The 18,510-nt window shown below is 40.7% G+C and overlaps 1 protein-coding gene across 1 annotated transcript; it reads right to left on the bottom strand.

The window, feature by feature from the left end:
* Window positions 1-3,676: 3,676 nt before the first annotated feature.
* On the bottom strand, window positions 3,677-18,039 carry LOC117049996 (transmembrane protein 68-like). The gene is made up of 7 exons (XM_033155237.1): window positions 17,963-18,039; window positions 9,843-10,169; window positions 8,591-8,755; window positions 7,515-7,708; window positions 6,834-6,894; window positions 5,374-5,513; window positions 3,677-4,066 (listed from the first exon to the last, which is right to left on the bottom strand). Coding segments are annotated over exons 1-7 (993 nt in total). The 5' UTR covers window positions 17,964-18,039; the 3' UTR covers window positions 3,677-3,961.
* Window positions 18,040-18,510: the final 471 nt, after the last annotated feature.

Genomic DNA, 18,510 nt, shown 5'->3' with positions numbered 1-18,510 from the left:
GACAGCTTGTATTCTCCCCACACCCCAAATTCATTTTTATTGGTTTCTTTAGACAAGACATGCATTCATCATATCACATGGTAACAACTTGATTTTCCTGTAATTAAACAATATATATTTAAAACATAATAAAAGCGGGGAGGGAAACATACAAATGTCTCCATTTTTCCAATTCTGGGCAATCAAGACCATAGCTGTCAACTTTTCCGTTTTCTTGCAAGGAATCCTATTCGGAATAAGGGAATTTCCCTTCAAAAAGGGAAAAGTTGACAGCTATGATCAAGACTCTTGCTACCGTGATGGCATACATAAATACTTTCTTAAAGTCAGTGATCCCTAAGAGGAATGCTTCGGGCTTTTTTGGAATAAGATTTTAAACATCTTTTTAAATTTGTTATAAATTACCTCCCAAAATTCCTTCATCTTTTTATATGTCCACCAAACATGATATGTTGTGCCTGCCACTTCTTTACCTTTCCAACACTTGTCCGATTTTTTTTTATACATTAAAGCAAGTCTGCTCGGTGTTAAGTGCCACCTATAGAACATCTTCATATAGTTCTCCTTAATAGTGTAGCATTTTATGAATTTAAGGCCCTGCATTCATAATTTCCCCCACTCTGAAAACTGTATATTATGACCTAAGTCCACAACCCACTTCACCATAGCTGGTTTTACCTCCTCATCCTTTACTGACCATTCTAATAAAATTTTATCCATTTTAGATAGAGTTTTCTGGTTAATATATATCAGGTCCTTCTCAAATCTTCAAAGTTCTTGACCAAACCCCTTCTATCTTGTTTGAATAATTCATGTATTTGGTGATAGTCTAGCTAGCCTGTAACCTTATTTTCTATCTCATCAAAATTTTTAAGCTGTAAGCTTGACAGTTAAGTCCAGTCGTGGACGACTTGGGGTTGCGGTGCTCATCTTGCTTTACTCGCCGAGGGAGCCTACGTTTGTCCGCAGACAGCTTCCAGGTCATGTGGCCAGCATGACTAAGCGGCTTCTGGCGAACCAGAGCAGCACATGGAAACACAGTTTATCTTCCCACCAGAGTGGTACCTATTTATCTACTTGCACTTTGGCGTGCTTTCTAACTGCTAGTTTGGCAGGAGCAGTGACCGAACAACGGGAGCTCACCCCTCGCGGGGATTCGAACCGCCTACCTTCTGATCGGCAAACCCTAGGCTCTGTGCTTTAAAATCAGGGCACTTCCTGAATGTCATTACTTCCACAATGCAGAGTACTAACCACTATGATCATGACCAGATTGTCATTATTTTCAGGTGTATCATGGGGCTGACAGGAAGAGCAGGTCAGAGAGATGGACATCTAACTTGCAGTTAGTTTCTTTATTAAGGAAATGAAACAGTACAAGGAAGCACATAAAGGCATGCTCCCCCCCCCAAAAAAAGAGTCTATTTAGTATTTACTTCACCTGGATTTTGGTCGTGATGATGTAGGCTGCCCTGTGCATGGGCGTATCCAAGGGGGGCAGCTGTCCCCCCAAATCCATTAAAGTCAATACAAATATGAGGTTCTGCCCCCTAACAAAAGCCTGCCCCCCCAACAAAAATCATGGCCACGCCTATGCTCCTGTGTCTCTCAATGACTGGATTTCCAGCCTTCTATTCCATGCATAGGCTACATCAAAATTTTGGTAAAGTGATCTCGTAACAATGTAAGAAAGCCTGTTCAGAATTGGTCCCTTGGCTGTGGAATGCCATTGTCAGAAAGGCACACCATGCAATTGCTGTAATATCTTTCTTGAGCAAGACAAATAGCTTTTTATTTTCTTAGACCTTTTAAACTATGTACACTGGTTTTATACTGGTTCTACTACCCTGTAGATTTTATTCCTCTGTCCTCAGTTTTATAATGAATTATTGCTACTAAATCCCTTCCCCCCCTTTAAATGGAGTTTTTTGTTTTAAAATAATTTGTGATTTTAGAACAGTGTTGTATTGATTGTTTTTTGTGTTAATTTATTGCAATCTTGCTTTTCTTAATCACTGTAAACCAGGGGTCAGCAAACTTTTTCAGCAGGGGGCCGGTCCACTCAGACCTTGTGGGGGGCCGGACTATATTTTGAAAATAATAATAAGGTTCATGTATGATTATATTATAGGGGACGCGGGTGGCGCTGTGGTCTAAATCACAGAGCCTAGGGCTTGCCGATCAGAAGGTTGGCAGTTCGAATCCCCGTGACAGAGTGAGCTCCCGTTGCTTGGTCCCAGCTCCTGCCAACCTAGCACTTTGAAAGCACGTCAAAGTGCAAGTAGATAAATTGGTACTGCTCTGGCAGGAAGGTAAACGGCATTTCCATGTGCTCCTATGGTTCGCCAGAAGCGGCTTAGTCATTCTAGCCACATGACCCAGAAGCTGTACACCAGCTCCCTCGGCCAGTAGAGCGAGATGAGCGCCGCAACCCCAGAGGCGTTCGCAACTGGACCTAATGGTCAGGGGTCCCTTTAACTTTATGATTATATTGCAGCTGAAATCCAAGGCTGCAATCCTGCACACACCCATTAAGATATTGGCTCTACTTTACAACCATTCCATTAAAAAATGGTGGGTGTTAATTCCAAGCACACCTTAATTCCAACTGCATCATATAATTTGGTGATGTAATTTTATGGATAACTATTTTGTTATTGGCAAAGTATCAGGGCAGTGTACAACCTGATAGTACAGAAGAATCCTTTGATAACTGATTATAATGACTGCCTACCCAAGAAAAAAATGACACCTCATATCTAAACTAGATAGAATTCAGGAAATCACATGGCATGAGTGTTCTGTTGCATAATTTATAATAGCCTTAAGCGTGGGAGAAGTACACATTTTAATAGTTTCAAAACATACAGTGGTTGCATAACGATAGATTTTAAAAGAATGAAATAGGTTGTTGCACCCAGGGCTTTAAAGTTCATATCCAGCATTTTGAGTTGCACCTGGAAACATAGCGGCAGCCAGTGGATCTGTTCTAGCAGGGGACCTGTCTGCTCCCCATAACCAGCCCTGGTCAACAATATGGTTGCAGTTTTTTGAACTAGTTGAAGTTTCTGAACACTATTCAAAGGCAGGCATGTTGTCATTGTGGCCAAAACAGACATCTCAAGGAACGGGTGCAGCTGGGCAACCACGTTCAGGGCTGAGTCCAGGAGCATGCCCAAACTGCAAAGCTGTGTCCTCAGGCGGAGTGTTACATCCCATCCAGCAAAGGCTGAATCCCCATTTCCTGTTCTGCCTTCTGACTGACCAAGACCACCTGTGTCTTGTCTGGATTAAATTTCAATTTGTTCACCCTCATCCAGTCCATTATTGATGACAGATACTGGTTTAGAACTGTGACAGCTTCCTTGGATTTAGGTGGAAAGGAGAAACAGACAATCAGAATTGTAGAGTTGGAAGGGACACCAGAGGGTCATATAGTCCAAGTCCCTGCAATGCAAGAATCTCAACTACAGCATCCATGACAGAGGGTGGGTGTCATCAACTTACTAGTGACACCGAACCCTGAAACTCTGGACAACCTCCTCCAGAAGTTTCATGTACATGTTAAATAATGTCTCAACAACCAAAATTGATCTGTAAAAATGTTACATGGAAAAATGCGAGAGACACTGTACACTTGTAAACTAAGAAAATCTCTAATAAAAAAAAAGGATGGGGGACAGAATAGAACTTTGAGGGACCCCACAAAAGTCCCCACATGCCAACAGCTAAGCCATCAAACAGGAGTTCTCCAGCACCATCTTCTGGGTTCATCCCTCCAGGAAGAAACAGAGTCACTGTAAAACAGTGCCTCCAAGTCCCATACTGGCAAGTCTGCCCAGAAGCATACCACCAAGGAAACCCACCAAGAGGTCCAGCAGAACCAACAGGTACAAACACATCATGTCTCATTCCTAGCATAAGTCATCCACCAGAACATTGAAAGCCATAAGAGGACAGACTAGTTCTCTTTGTGATATTTATCAAATCGTTCTAACAGGGCTCTTAATATATTTCCTGGTCTCTTTTGGTATCTGTTTTGAATATTTTCAAGGGCAACCTTTGTCTGTTAAAACAAAAGAGAAAGAAAAGACATGAAATTATATTTAACTTTTGGAAGAACGGTATTCACAGGTTGCAGTATCATTGCAGTCGTACTTTGGATCCCGAATGCCTTGCGACTCGGATGTTTTGGCTCCCAAGTGCTGCAAACCTGGAAATGAATGTTCTGGTTTGCAAATATTCTTTGGAACCCGAACATCAAATGGGGCTTCCACGGCTTCTGTTTGGGCGCAGGAAGCTCCTGCAGCCAATCGGAAGCTGTGCCTTGGTTATCAAACATTTTCAGAAGTCGAACGGACTTCCATAATGGATTCCATTCGACAACCAAGGTACAACTGTAATGGAAAAGGATTTTCTTTTTTTTTCTTTTTTGCATAAGAACGAAAAAAAAAAATCACCTTCAGCTGCAGAAGCATCGGTGGTATCCAGTTAAGTTGGAGTAGACCCAATAAAAATTGATGGACTCTGAGTATTACTTAAATGCAATTGACTTTTGTAGTACTGAAGTATGTTTGTTCACTGGGCACTATGCTGCGCACACACACAAGTGTATATGCAACCCAATATATTTGTGTGCATTTGCCATACTTTATAGTGCAATGCCATTTTTCTTTTACAGGAGTGGGGATCCTCTCATCTGCAGGCCAATCTTGGCCATGAGGGGGTCCGGTTTGACCATGAAGCCATGGGTCAACTGTTAACCAGCTGACATCAGTGGGTGATGTCAGCTGACTGGCAAGCGTTCAATCCTGCTGGATGCCATTTCACCAACATGCTTTCTGCAGGGAATGAGCTGGTGAAGCACGCCTCTCCTCTTCACCTTGCAGGTCATCTTTGGCAGGTGGGCAGGACTGTCCACCTATCAGTCACCTGCTGTCATCACCATGTAAGATGATTGATTGGTAACCCTACCCACCTGTAAAAGTTGTCCCAATCGGTGGGGAAAGATAATGATCAGGTTCCCCAGAAGCAGCAAATGGATTTGCATATGAAATTGTTTTTTGTAAAGGAGCACGATCTCTGTCTAAGCAGAAATGTAGCTAAAAGTTGTGTAATTTCAGATTGGGGGTCCATTTAGTCAGTTATGGAACTCTTTGGGTTAGCTAGCTTTTGCTTAGTATATCAATAACTTAAATAAAAGAGAGAGGCTGTGTGACAAACCTGCATAAAATAAGTAAAGTGAATACCAGTTTTGGTCTTATATAAGTAACTTTATATGCAGAAAATGATTCAAAACTGAATTGTGGTTTGAACAAGAAACCAATATATGTGGACAGTTGTTGTTTTTTAAAAAATGTAGAGGTAACTTACCTTTTCAGCCAGCTCCTTAGCAGTGATATCCGGATCATATGGGATGGGTTCTCCAATATATGTGCGGAATTTGACTGGAAACCCTCCGTAAATGGGAAGGATTAATATCCGAGTCTTCTCATACAGCCACTTCAGTGGTGCTGCATTTGAAAGAGAAAAACATTTTGAGTGATCAAATGAGTTCCCACGGGTGTGGGAATCTCTAAGTATATAAGCCACTGTGCCAAACCACACCTTAGCTCAAATATGCAGGCTTCTCACTGCAGCTTTGATCTTTTAACTCAGTTTGTGGCATCAGCTAAACTGAGGTTTGGCTTATCGAGCGGTCTGAGTTTGGGGTCGAGGATATGCCTTCTCCTTAACCATGACCTGTAGCCAATATTTGTTATTGGCTACAGATTGTGATTAAGAAGAAGAGCGCTTAACCACAATCCTAGGTTCAGCTGGCACCCTAAGCCACACAGTGTCTTAGGGGCCACATCACACAAAACTAAGCAAATACAACCTCTAAGCTCAGCTGTACCATTAGGCTGAGTAATGCAGTTGCCTCAGGTGGCAGACATGGTGGGGATGCATTTGCTCTCCCAGATATTCCTCTTGAGCATTTCCACCATTCTGATCCTCCTGAACCAGTGCCCTGACAATGGCAATGCTAGTGGTTGGGCTGAGCTGGCTGGCTGGCTGGCTGGCTATCTTGCCTAGTTGCTTCCTTCCACTGTGCCACTGGCAGTGCTGTTGGAAAAGGCTCCTGACTAAGCAAGCATACATGCAGCCAGCTCAGGCCATACACTCCAGCAAACACTGTGCATGTATCACCCTGCTCATGAAACACCTGCAGATGTCTCAGTGAGTGGGCAGAATTCAGGCACCATGCAGAGCGGCAGATGAGTGTTGACAAGGGGTGGAGGATGCAGCTGTGTTCACCTGCAGTCAGCACAGGAACCTCTAAACTAAGTCACTTTGGGTTGCCCTGAGCAAGATAAAACTACCAACAAATTAAATAAATAATAATAAGCTAGTCTGATGTCCTCAGGTGCAGTGGAGAACACTCCAAGTAAGATTCGACTGACACTCCAGTAGGATTCTGTACAAGGCCAAAGGGATGGAATCATAATCTTGCCCATCACTTCAGCTAGCAAAGTACCTTGGGTCAGCACTGGCAATCTCCACTGACCAAAAGCAATCCTGAACACTTTTCATCGGTTGTTGTGTGTCAGCTGCTAGCTACTTCAGCTTACCACTGATTCATGATGGACAGTAAGCATTGTCCTAGGTGGTCTTTAGAGTGAACCTATTCAAACCCTACTTGCTAATGAAACTCAGAAGCAGAACACATCATATATATATAGATTTCATGAATTGGATATGTTGCCAATTCATGAGGATGATAAAGTACATTGCAAAATTTACATTAAGGGTCACAATGATATATAGAAAGGAACATAAAAAACGAAGCTCACATATTTTTCCATATGTTCTGTATCCTTCTCGAAGATTTTGTGTAAACATAGGAATGATGGGCTTTCAAAAAAGGAAAAGGAAAGATAAAAACTAAACATTTTAACTAGCTCCTAGACTTTTTTAATATTAAAATTATAAGACTCTCCCCCACCCCTGCTGGCCCAGAAAAAGTAGTCTCACCATATTTTTGACTGCAAGAAGCCCAGTTTTAGGCTTTGGCTTAGTAAGCAGTGATAAATCCATGGAAATAAGTGCTCAGAAACTGAACAAGCAAAAATAACCACATATTCTATATCTTAAAAAAAAAAACTGCCAACAAAATATTTAGTTTTACAAAAACCCAGTACAACTTAATTGAACACTTTATTTTTGTAGTGGCAATAATATGTGTTAAAGCCCAGCTGTAAAAACACTTTTTGCTACTATTTAGAAATGAATGGTGAACTCACTGCTCACTGGATAGATAGATAGATAGATAGATAGATAGATAGATAGATAATACTTTATTCGGCTATAAGCCCACAAGAACTGCTCACTGGGAGCCAACTGCATACGTCAGTCTCCATGTCTGTAAAATTTGTGCCATATTTCTTCAGTCCAGGTGTGTCTTAATAACAACTGATTGCACACAATCAACAATACTGTGGGTAATGTATAGTTACTACAAATAGGCTACTTACCACTTTGGCCTGTAAAGCCACTTGCGCAAAACCTGTACGTTTACCCCACATTAGGTTGTAGTTCTCATCACTAAAGTTTCCTTCTCTAAGTCCACCAGGTGCTATCCCCAATAAATGGCCTTTCTTCAGAATTTTCACACATTCGTCTTTATTGCCATTTAGGCAACCAAAAAAATCAAGAACTGGTCTGATACCTGAAAAATACACCCAGAACAAATCACATTTTTATCAGTATTATTTATAGTATAGATAGATATTATACAACTTCCAGTGATGTGGCCCCATTAAGGCTCCTAGGCATGGCACCTTGGCAGTCTTTCAAAGTAAGATAATTAGGATGTGTAGACTTTGTAGACATTTCTTCCATTCTCTCAAGTTTTCTAGCAATAGGCTTTTTCTGAAAAGTTGAAACAGGGAAGGTATAGCCCTATGGTAGGCAATTTTTCTGACATATATTTAACCGAAATACAAGTATGAGAGAGTAACACTCTGGTACATTTCTTACAGTGTAATCCTATACAACTGTATACTCGGCACATGTAATGGCACATGTATCTAAATAAGTGTTCTATGTGTCCAGAACAGCAAGGTTATAAATTGCTGCCCTACCAAGTCAAAATGCTACCAGCCACCACTGGATCTAACATACTACAGTGGAACCTCGGTTTTCGAGCATCTTGGAAGCCAAATGATTTGGAACCTGAACGCCAAAAACCCAGAAGTGAATGCTTCCGTTTTCGAACATGCCTCAGAAGTCGAACCACTTCTGAGGTGAGTTTCTCCATTTTCTCAATGGAATTTGCCGACCGCCCATTGCACCTCGGTTGTAGAACGTTTCGGAAGTTGAACGGTCTTCCGGAAGGTATTACATTTGACAACCGAGGTACCACTGTATTTGCAAATTAGAGTTGACCATTGTCTGCCCTAACAACACTTTATTGTATCCTTTCAGTGGAAGCTCATACTTTGGATTTGGAAGTCTTTTGGGGCAGAAGATAGATATTATTTATGACACATCACAGTATTAGAGTCATTTTCAATATTGCAATTCTAAATATAAAGTAAAGCTATTTTACCTGGAAGTAGAAACAACCCATTATCAGCTAAACTGTAGATGTGTCTTCCAGTCTGTGTATATAATCTAGCTACAAAGAACACATAATCCACAACAAAAGCTCCATGATAATAAACAATGACCCCTGGTCCTTCTGGTATATGCTCTGTGCCAATAACTTCATAACCTGAAAAGAGCACAAAATGCAACAGATTACTATTGCTGTCATACATGTTACATAATGATTTAACAAGTGCATTTACTGGAGGAAAACAAGTAGAAACTTGTCCCAGGGGATTTGTGGAGGAAAAATAGAGGCCAGCCACTAGCCACCCAGAGAAATGCTTTTGCCATCACACTTCCCACTGCCTTTTGTTACGATCCCTGCCACATCTCTAAAATGTCCACCAATTTTGCCACCTGTGAATGATACGGCAAAATGGAGTTAAGTGGGGGTTTTGGTGCAGCTTTAGGAAGAACTGAGTTTTAGGATCAGATAATATGGCCCATCTTTTCACATGTTATGTTGTCCTGCAGCTCTTTCTATGTGATGGCCCCAGGTTTGTTACCTACAACACCTTTACTGAAAATCAGAATGCCTTCTTTCGTGATATTCCCTGAAATGTTTAGTGCTGAGTAGCCTTGTAGCAGTCTGCCTGTGTGCTGAGGTATTTGTCAAAGAAGCCTCTTTCCACCAGAAGAAGCTGATGCAAATGGAAACTTTACAGCAAATGGAAACTTTACAGTGGTGCCCCCTCTCACTTGTGGAATACCCTTATCAGGAAGGTTCATTTGGCCCCCAGTTTATTGTAATTTAATCACAGGGAGGGACTTATTCATTTTCTCAAGCTTTTAAAAACCATCTCAAGCTGAGGTTTCTTTTTCTGTTGATGATATTGACCCCAGAGTTCCTGGTTGCACAGTGACAATATTCATGATCTTGCTTCAGAGCTTAATCCTGAAGCTCAGTTTTCTGAAGTGAAGTGGTTTATTGCATTCAGTGGTTACTGGTGCCTGTTTGAACTGCTAAGGCAGAAGGCAGAGAGATCAAGAGTGCCCTTATGCACCATGGTAACGCTGGGGCTAAGAAAAAGGAAGCTGGCAGCTTGTGCCACCCTCTGGACTAGATATACTGTACATAAGTAAGAAGGCAGGGAAATTTGTGCTGGCTGATGGCATACTAAGGCTGATGGGACAGAACCTCATTTGGTGTAAAGAACAAGCCTGCACTGATAACATTGCCACTATTGTTATTTAAGGAAATACTTGCTTACCATGCCATATCTTTCCAATTATATGCAAAGCGCTTGCAAGACACCTTCTTGGTGTGGCCCATGCTTCAGTAGTAGTGTCTTGAACTATGTTATTCATTTTCTTGTAAATATAGAGAAGAAAGCCACAAATGTACATCATGCAAAATATCGAGAGATATATCGCCTGTGACAGCATTAAAAGCATTAATAGCAGTCCAAAAATGTAAACCACGTATCTTGCATTTTCTCCCAGGTATCCGAAACCAATCCAATTTTTCAGCACGTGAGTAAACCAAGCCAAATTTTCTTGCCCTGAAACATCTGATGTGATAGCAATAATTTCATCCACTGTAACGAAAGAAATAAAAACGAATGATTATTTTTACTCCAAAGTGATGTTGCTTCTTGACTTTTCTCCTAGAAAAAAACAGAAGACACAATTTATCACTTTGAACTGTCACCTGCATTATTTTTTATTCAGAATTCTATGCTATTGAACCCAGTTCCTTTCTAAAATAATTCCATACAAAGTTGTTTATAGACAATAATATAAGTTAGCTTATTTTAATTGTGGGCTAGAATGTACCTGAAATACTTTCTGCTGCTCCAGAACATGCTCAATTATAGCTGATCTTTACAGTCAAAACTGCAATGTATTTGCTGGGGGGAGGGGGGGGAAGGAACGACACCCACCCACCCATGATTGTACCAGAATACAAAGAGTCAAATGAGAAATGGGTCTTTCTGAAATTGAACAATCCAGTTGGCTTAAACTGCAATCCTAAACAGACTTACTAGGGTATTAAGTTTCACTCTGTTCCATGAGTCTCATTTGCAAATAAACACACAGACCGGCTTATACTTTTAATTGTAAAATACCTTGTGAGATCTCACCAGTAATTGGTACCAATGTGAGTGGTAGCAGGGACAGTGGAGATGGGTAATGCAGTGGCAGTGGAGGCAGCAGGATAGGTGGTGCAGCAGAGCAGGGTGGCATTTCCCATTTTTTTTCCTCAAGCAGCAAAAAAGGAAGCACCACCCTGCCCATTAATTTGTCTAATCCTCTCTTAAAGTAGTTGGTGGTCATTACTGCCTCCTTTGGCAGTGAATTCTATAGTAACTATGCGTTGTGTGAAGAAATACTTCATTTTGTCGGCCCTGAGACTACTTTAATGTAGTATGAGTAGGGAAGGGGGAGAAATTTGGTTCAGCTCACATTTAAAGCTGAATTAATCAAATTTGCAACTTTCCAAAACAAGCTGCAAACTGAAACACAGCCATCTGTCAAAATTGACATTTTTCTGAATTGTGTCAAACAGTTCTCCAACCAAGGTATACAAAAATGAATATATCAGGGGGAAATGTGCATAAAAATGAATGTATTAGTGAAAATAACACAAAAACTTCTTGAAAAAATGTGAACATTAGTCAAAACTCCATACAAAAAATGCATTGCTGCAGAAATGTGTAGAACTGAATTTCAGATTGGAAAAATGAGAACCTGATAGAACTAAAATGGTCAGGTACTTCCATCTGTAATTATGGGTTCATCTTATGTTTAGGAGAATTAGGCATAGATTTAATTGTGCCTAGGTTATTGGAAGCCAGTTCAGACCCATGACATTTTGATGCAATAGATTGTATCCAAATAAGTGCTACTCAGAATATCCCTCTTAATGGATACTGAATAGCCTACCACTTCCATGAATACTTTGATTATCTTAGTCCCTTAAACCTCAGCAAGAAGAGAAATTAAGCTTAATGTGTTTAATTTGTCCACTTCAGTTCTCTTTCCCTTTTATGTAATTAGGCGGGGCAAGTGCACCGCGGAAAACACGCTGAGGAAAACTGCACATAAATAATGGAATGCAAATAAACCATTTGCTTTGTTTTAATTACAGAAAAATAAAATAACAGAAAGTATACTACACCTTCAGAACTTTACAGAAACATGACCCCAGCCAAAAGCCCACCCGCCAGGGGTGCAGGGTAGATGCATAACACTCCTATTATACAACATATCATTACTCAATTACCATAAACGTAGCAACACCTGTTGTACAGTTCCACAGCTGCTAAACTAGGATTACATTCTAACCTTTAAAGAGGTATACACCGGTGGAACACCAATGAACCTTAAATAAACCATTCAACACCCTCCACCCTTTCTTATTTCCAGAACGATTTCCAACAGTGATATCTTCCAGCTTACGTGATCATATAAAGTGCCATGGACATAGATTGTGCCATGGAAATAATATCAATCCAGCTCAAGTTTAGTCATAGTATGCATTTTAGTCTGCTTTTTCACAAAGTCCTCAAAGTAGCTACTTGCTTTTACTGGAATAATGATGCCAGAATAATGAAATCTGCAGAAATAGCCATAGGAAATATCCACTGATCAAGATCCCATCATGGGAAAATCAATCACACTTGTTGCAATTTTCAAGTGGGATTCATTCACATACCAACAAATTCAGGTTGCACAATTAAACCTGATTTGATCCTGGAACATAATGAATCTTTCACTATTAGGCAGTGTCGACTATAAAAATGAATGCATTACCTAGAATGTTATTTTTGTTTCAATCAATTCTGGTCATTGGCAAGACAGATTGTTTCAATACATGGCAAAAATATATTTCTAAATATATTTGGCAAGGGGAAAAATGAGAATAAAATATTGATAGATGCAAAAGAGAGAGGAGGGTTCTCCCTGCCAGATATGAGACTATTTTATGAAGCATCTTATCTTTCTTGGTTGAAGGAATGGATGACATTGGAGAATTCACATATTTTAGACATATTTCAGTTGGCACACTTATTTATGGTATGAAAAAGTGAAAGTATGTAAAGGATTTACAAATCATATAATTAGGAAAAAATTGTACAGAGTAGGGGATAAATACAAAAATCTATTAGAGGCAAAAACACCACTTTGGCTCTCACAGTTGGAAGCCATAGTGGTAAAGAAAAAGAATATGATAGAAGGTTGGTCAGCTTACAGAAATTTATTAAATCAAGAGGGAGGGGAGTATCAATTAAAAGAATTTAAGGATTTATCAGGAAAATTAACAACATGGTGTCAGGGACTGGGTAGAGGAGGAATGGTGGAGACTGCCTCCACAGCCTGACCTTTCCAGGGAGGAGTAAGAGGAAGACAATTTAGATTTACAACAGGGGTTTGAGGAAGGTCACAGCTCAGAGGCAGATGAGGGCGAAAGTTGGGAAATAAAGGGAGAGGAGGAGGAAGCAGTAGGGGGCGACAGCTGGTGGACACACTGTCTTTAGAAAACATTCCAGATCCCCCTTTCCCAGAACCCAGCAAGCCTTGAAAGTAGGAGAGCAAAGAGCTCAAAGACAGAGGGCACGAAGCAGCACCTGTAGACATGATGAATGAGGAAGTGGAAGAGACGGGGTGGGGGTGGAGATTCACTCAGGACAATGCCATTATCAAGAGGCTGGGTTCTATAGCCTATCTCTGTAAATAATGAATAAAAAGAGAATGGTAAGAAACATTCCCTTGTCTTTGGACGTTCCTGGGCCAACCAGGCAGGAGCTGCTGATTGCTTCCTGACACATGGGTACAATATCAACATTTGAATAAAATATTTAAGAAAGATAGGATATGATGGTTTGGGAAACAAACATCACAATTGGAGAGAGATCTGTTGGACTGTAATGTTAAAGTGCTGTCTAAAATGTATAAGATACTATATAATATATAATGGGTGAAAAGGATAAACAAGTAAAATCCTCAGTGATGCATTGGGCAATAGATATTGGTTATAATATAGATATGGAAGCATGGGAACAATTGTGGAATACAGATTTAAAATTTATAGCATGCGATGGCTTAAGAGAAACTGTTATATTGATGGTATCTAACACCAAGTAAATTGGCAAAAATGTATAAATCAAAATCAAATAAGTGTTGGAAATGTAAAGAGAAAGAAGGTTCTTTTTATCATATGAGGTGGTCTTGTAGTAAGGTTAAAGCTTACTGGGAAAATGATATATAATGAATTAAATAAGGTGTTTAAAATAACATTTGTAAGAAAAACAGAAGCTTTCCTTTTGGGAATTATAGGGACAGAACTACCCAAACTGTATAGAAATTTATTCATGTATGCAACTACAGCGGCAAGAATGTTACTTGCCTAAAAATGGAAAGAAGAAGTCCCAGTGAAAGAAAATTTGATTCAAAAACTTGTGGAATCAGAAATGGCGAAACTTAATGGAAAAATAAGAAATCAAGATAACAAACTTTTTAAAAAGAATGGAAATGGTTTATTGAATATTTACAAACAAATGATAAACAGATTAGAACATTGGCAGGATTATTGCGACAACTTGCAGTTTTATAAGAGTATATATTTAAAATAGAATCATAGAATCATAGAATCATCGAGTTGGAAGAGACCACAAGGGCCATCCAGTCCAACCCCCTGCCAAGCAGGAAACACCATCAAAGCATTCCTGACAGATGGCTGTCAAGCCTCCGCTTAAAGACCTCCAAAGAAGGAGACTCCACCACACTCCTTGGCAGCAAATTCCACTGTGGAACAGCTCTTACTGTCAGGAAGTTCTTCCTAATGTTTAGGTGGAATCTTCTTTCTTGTAGTTTGAATCCATTGCCCCGTGTCCGCTTCTCTGGAGCAGCAGAAAACAACCTTTCTCCCTCCTCTATATGACATCCTTTTATATATTTGAACATGGCTATCATATCACCCCTTAACCTTCTCTTCTCCAGGCTAAACATAGCCAGCTCCCCTCTTTCAATCCCTTCCTGAAATAATGTTACACTTGCCTCATAAGCAACATGGCTTCACCGCTGAGTATTCTTAAATAGTGCACCTACTTTTGAAATTGTGAATTTGAAAGGTTGAGGGGGAGAAACAAAAACAACACTTCCCTGCAGGCTTGAGCTCTCGAAGAAAACAGTCCAGCCCCCCCCCCCAAACGAAGACAACCCCCCCATCTCTTATGATAAGTTAAGTTAATTTGGAATATACAGAGAATACACAAAATAAATTTAAGGAGCCACAGAAAGAGGGGGAAGGAAGTCAAGTTTCGAAATGTTAAAATGATTGTAAAATCTCATTAATAAACCAAGACTACAAAATATTCACATCAATCTTGGCCAACCGCCTCAAAAAATTCCTATCCAAGCTAATAGCCCCAGACCAAACTGGCTTTGTCCCTGGTCGCAACATTACAGACCCCATCAGGAAACTACTAAACCTAATCGAATACAGCAAGGCAACTAAACTCCCACTGACAATCATGTCCCTAGATATTCTCAAAGCATTTGATTGCTTAGAATGGAAATACCTATCAGCAGTACTAACCAGCATGAAATTTGGCCCCAACTTTCTACAAATCATCAAACAAATATACTCCCAAGCCTCAGCAAAATGCAGAATTAACAACATTGACTCAAAGACCATAACCAAAGAGGTACAAAACAAGGATGCCCACTGTCCCCCTTCTTATTTATCCTGGCGCTGGAACCCCTAGCAATTCGAATCCGAGCAGCCACAAACATCAAAGGGGTGGAAATAAAAGGCAAAACGTATAAACTAGGACTTTTTGCAGACGACCTAATGGTCACGACACCAGATCCCTTAAACACCCTCCCTAATCGGAGAACTCAACACATTTGCAACGGTGTCTGGCCTACAAGTAAATTTTGCAAAATCAGAAGCCATGTGCTTCAACACCCCCCCCCTCAAATCCAAAGAGAACTCACCAAAACCACCAAGATAAAACTTTGTCACACCAAGTTCAGATATCTTGGGGTGCAAATAACCAAAAACCTCAACAAACTATAACTCCACAACTACAAACCCCTATGGCAACAAATAAACAAAAATTTAAAGAGATGGAACAACATGAACTCCACTCTCTCAGACAAAATAGCCATGATCAAAATGATCACCCTCCCAAAACTAACATACCTGTTCCAAACCCTCCCAATCTGGATTCCCCCAACCCAACTCCGCAAATGGCAGAGAAAACTACACTCTTTTATCTTCTCACACAAAAAACCAAGAATAAGCACCAAATACCTGCACCTCCCCACCTCAGAAGGAGGATGGGGAATCCCCAACATAGAAGCATATTACAATGCGAACCAACTACGTCACATAATCCCATACATACTAGAAGACGAAACAAAACAATGGGTACATCTAGAAAGGGACACAACTGAAAACATCTGCACCACAGCATACCCACTCCTCCCAAACAAACTAAGAAAATCCCCACAACACTTAACAGGTACACACAAACCATGTTCAAAGAGTGGAAAACAGAAATAGGCAAATTATCCCCAACCCCATCCCCACTAATTCCCCTGGCATACCACCCACTATTCCTCCACGCAGCACAAAACCTCCAAACAAAAACATGGCAATCCAAAGGCCTGCATCGCTTAATAGACTTTTATAAAAATAACACACCCTTATCAACACAAGAAATACAGGACAAATTAGAAGACACCCAAATACCCTGGCTAGCACAACACCAATTACATGCCCTTTTAAACAACCCAGCAGTAAAATCAGCAGCAACTAGACCCCTGACAACCTTTGAAAACCTCATCCTAATGACAAAGGGACACGGCAAAGGAATAGTATCCGCAATATACAAAATACTACTAAAGAATCCCACAACCCCCCTAGACACAATCAAAAGACAATGGGAGGATGACATAAGATACGAAATCAACCCCACCCAATGGACCAGAATGTGGTCCAAACCCCCCTTTAAATCCATATCAACAAAAAGAAGGGAACTCACCATAAAACTAACCTACAGGTGGTATCTAACACCAAGAAAATTAGCACAAATACGCCCAGGAACCTCACCAAGATGCTGGAGATGATGCACCTCTACAGGCACATACTTCCATATGTGGTGGGGGTGCCCCAAAATCCAAACATTCTGGACAACAACCATACAAGAAATATGCAAAATAACCAAACAAGTGCTAGAAACCACCCCAGAACTGGCTCTACTAAACATCTTCCAAGACAATAATGCCCACTTACAACACAAGGAACTCATAATCCATCTACTCTCAGCAACCAGAAACATCATAACCAGAAACTGGAAAGACCTGTCAGGAATCAACATGGACCAATGGTACCAAGTAGTATGGGAAACAGCCCTACTAGAAAAATTAACCAGCAACCTAAAACCAGCACGGGGACAAACAGAAGAAGACACCTTCACCCCCGTATGGTCCCCCTTCATTGCACACACAGCCCAACAAGACAATGACAAAAATCTACCGACAGCATACAAATCAATATGGCTAACCTGATCCAAAACACCCACCCACCCCACTCACACAGGAAACCAAAGACCACCACAGCCAACCACAAATGAACAATCAAACCCTACGCCAATCGCAACCTCTCACCGCCAAAGAAACACAAGCAAACAACAGAGAACCAACACAAGCAATGCTGATACCAAACCCTACATATTTTAAGGAAAATAAAAACATCATCTCCCCACCCCACCCATCCCACCCACTTCTTCCCCCCCTCTCCCTAATGTCTCAACAACTAAAATTGATCTGTAAAAATGCTTTATGGAAAAATACGAGAGACATTACACACACTTTGTAAACCAAGAAAATATTTAATAAAAAAAATGATTGTAAAATTATTGAAATACAGTGGTGCCCCGCTAAACGAAAATAATTTGTTCTACGAGTGTCTTCGTAGAGCGAATTTTTCGTCTAGTGAAGCGGCAATGCAGCGCGGAGGTTTTCACGCCAAAATTTTTTTCCTGTCTTGCGAGGCAGCCACATTGACTTTTTCGTCTTGTGGGGCAGCCTTCCACTAGCGAATGCCGTTCGTCCAGCAAGTTTTTCATCTAGCGAGGCATTCGTCTAGCGGGGCACTACTGTACATAAAATTGAAAATCATAAAAAACTGATTTGACCCTCTTAAGCAACAAACACACTTCTCCCCAAATCAGATTTTTTTGCGATACAGAAAGTGAAAGGGAAGTGCACTGGACATGTGGGAAAGCAATTGCTTGACACAACATAATATAACCTCCCTACAAACAAATCAGGATGAAGGCCCAATGAACAGGTCATCTGTAAATGCCCCTATACTTACTTGAAAATCTGACTGTCACTTGCCTACTTCTCACTTGGAAAGCAGAATCAATTCCTTCTGAACTTGTCACTTTGGTTTTCTCAACTAACTGCTGTCCACATAGTGAGAGTTCCTGCATACAAGGGCAGAAATCACCTTAGTGGGGTGTGTCACCTCATTTTAAAACCATGTCAACTTAGTTGGAGTTGTGGGTGTACCTAGCCATTAAGGAAGCACAACAACTGCAGCACACATTTTCTTACATGCCACTGCATTGCACAATGATGGGTTACAGCAGTAGCAGACAGTGTGGTGGGGCATTGCTGCTCACTTGACCTCTGACTGGTCACATTCCTGCTGTTTAACTGGAGGTACAGGAGGAAGGGCAAGTTGGGAGTGAGGACAGGAGGAACCACAAAGGGTGAGAGGCAAACCAGGTATGCTCATGAGTTTGCTAACACAGCTGTTGCAGGTTTTGCTGTGGTTAGTGGCTCAACACAGGTCTTGAAACCTGGAGTTTGAAAGGGGTACAGGGTTTGTCCTCGAGGGACGGGAAACCACACCCAAAA

Source organism: Lacerta agilis, chromosome 7, assembly GCF_009819535.1.
Source record: "Lacerta agilis isolate rLacAgi1 chromosome 7, rLacAgi1.pri, whole genome shotgun sequence".
Taxonomy (NCBI): domain Eukaryota; kingdom Metazoa; phylum Chordata; class Lepidosauria; order Squamata; family Lacertidae; genus Lacerta; species Lacerta agilis.
This window is presented reverse-complemented; position numbering and strand designations above follow the sequence as displayed.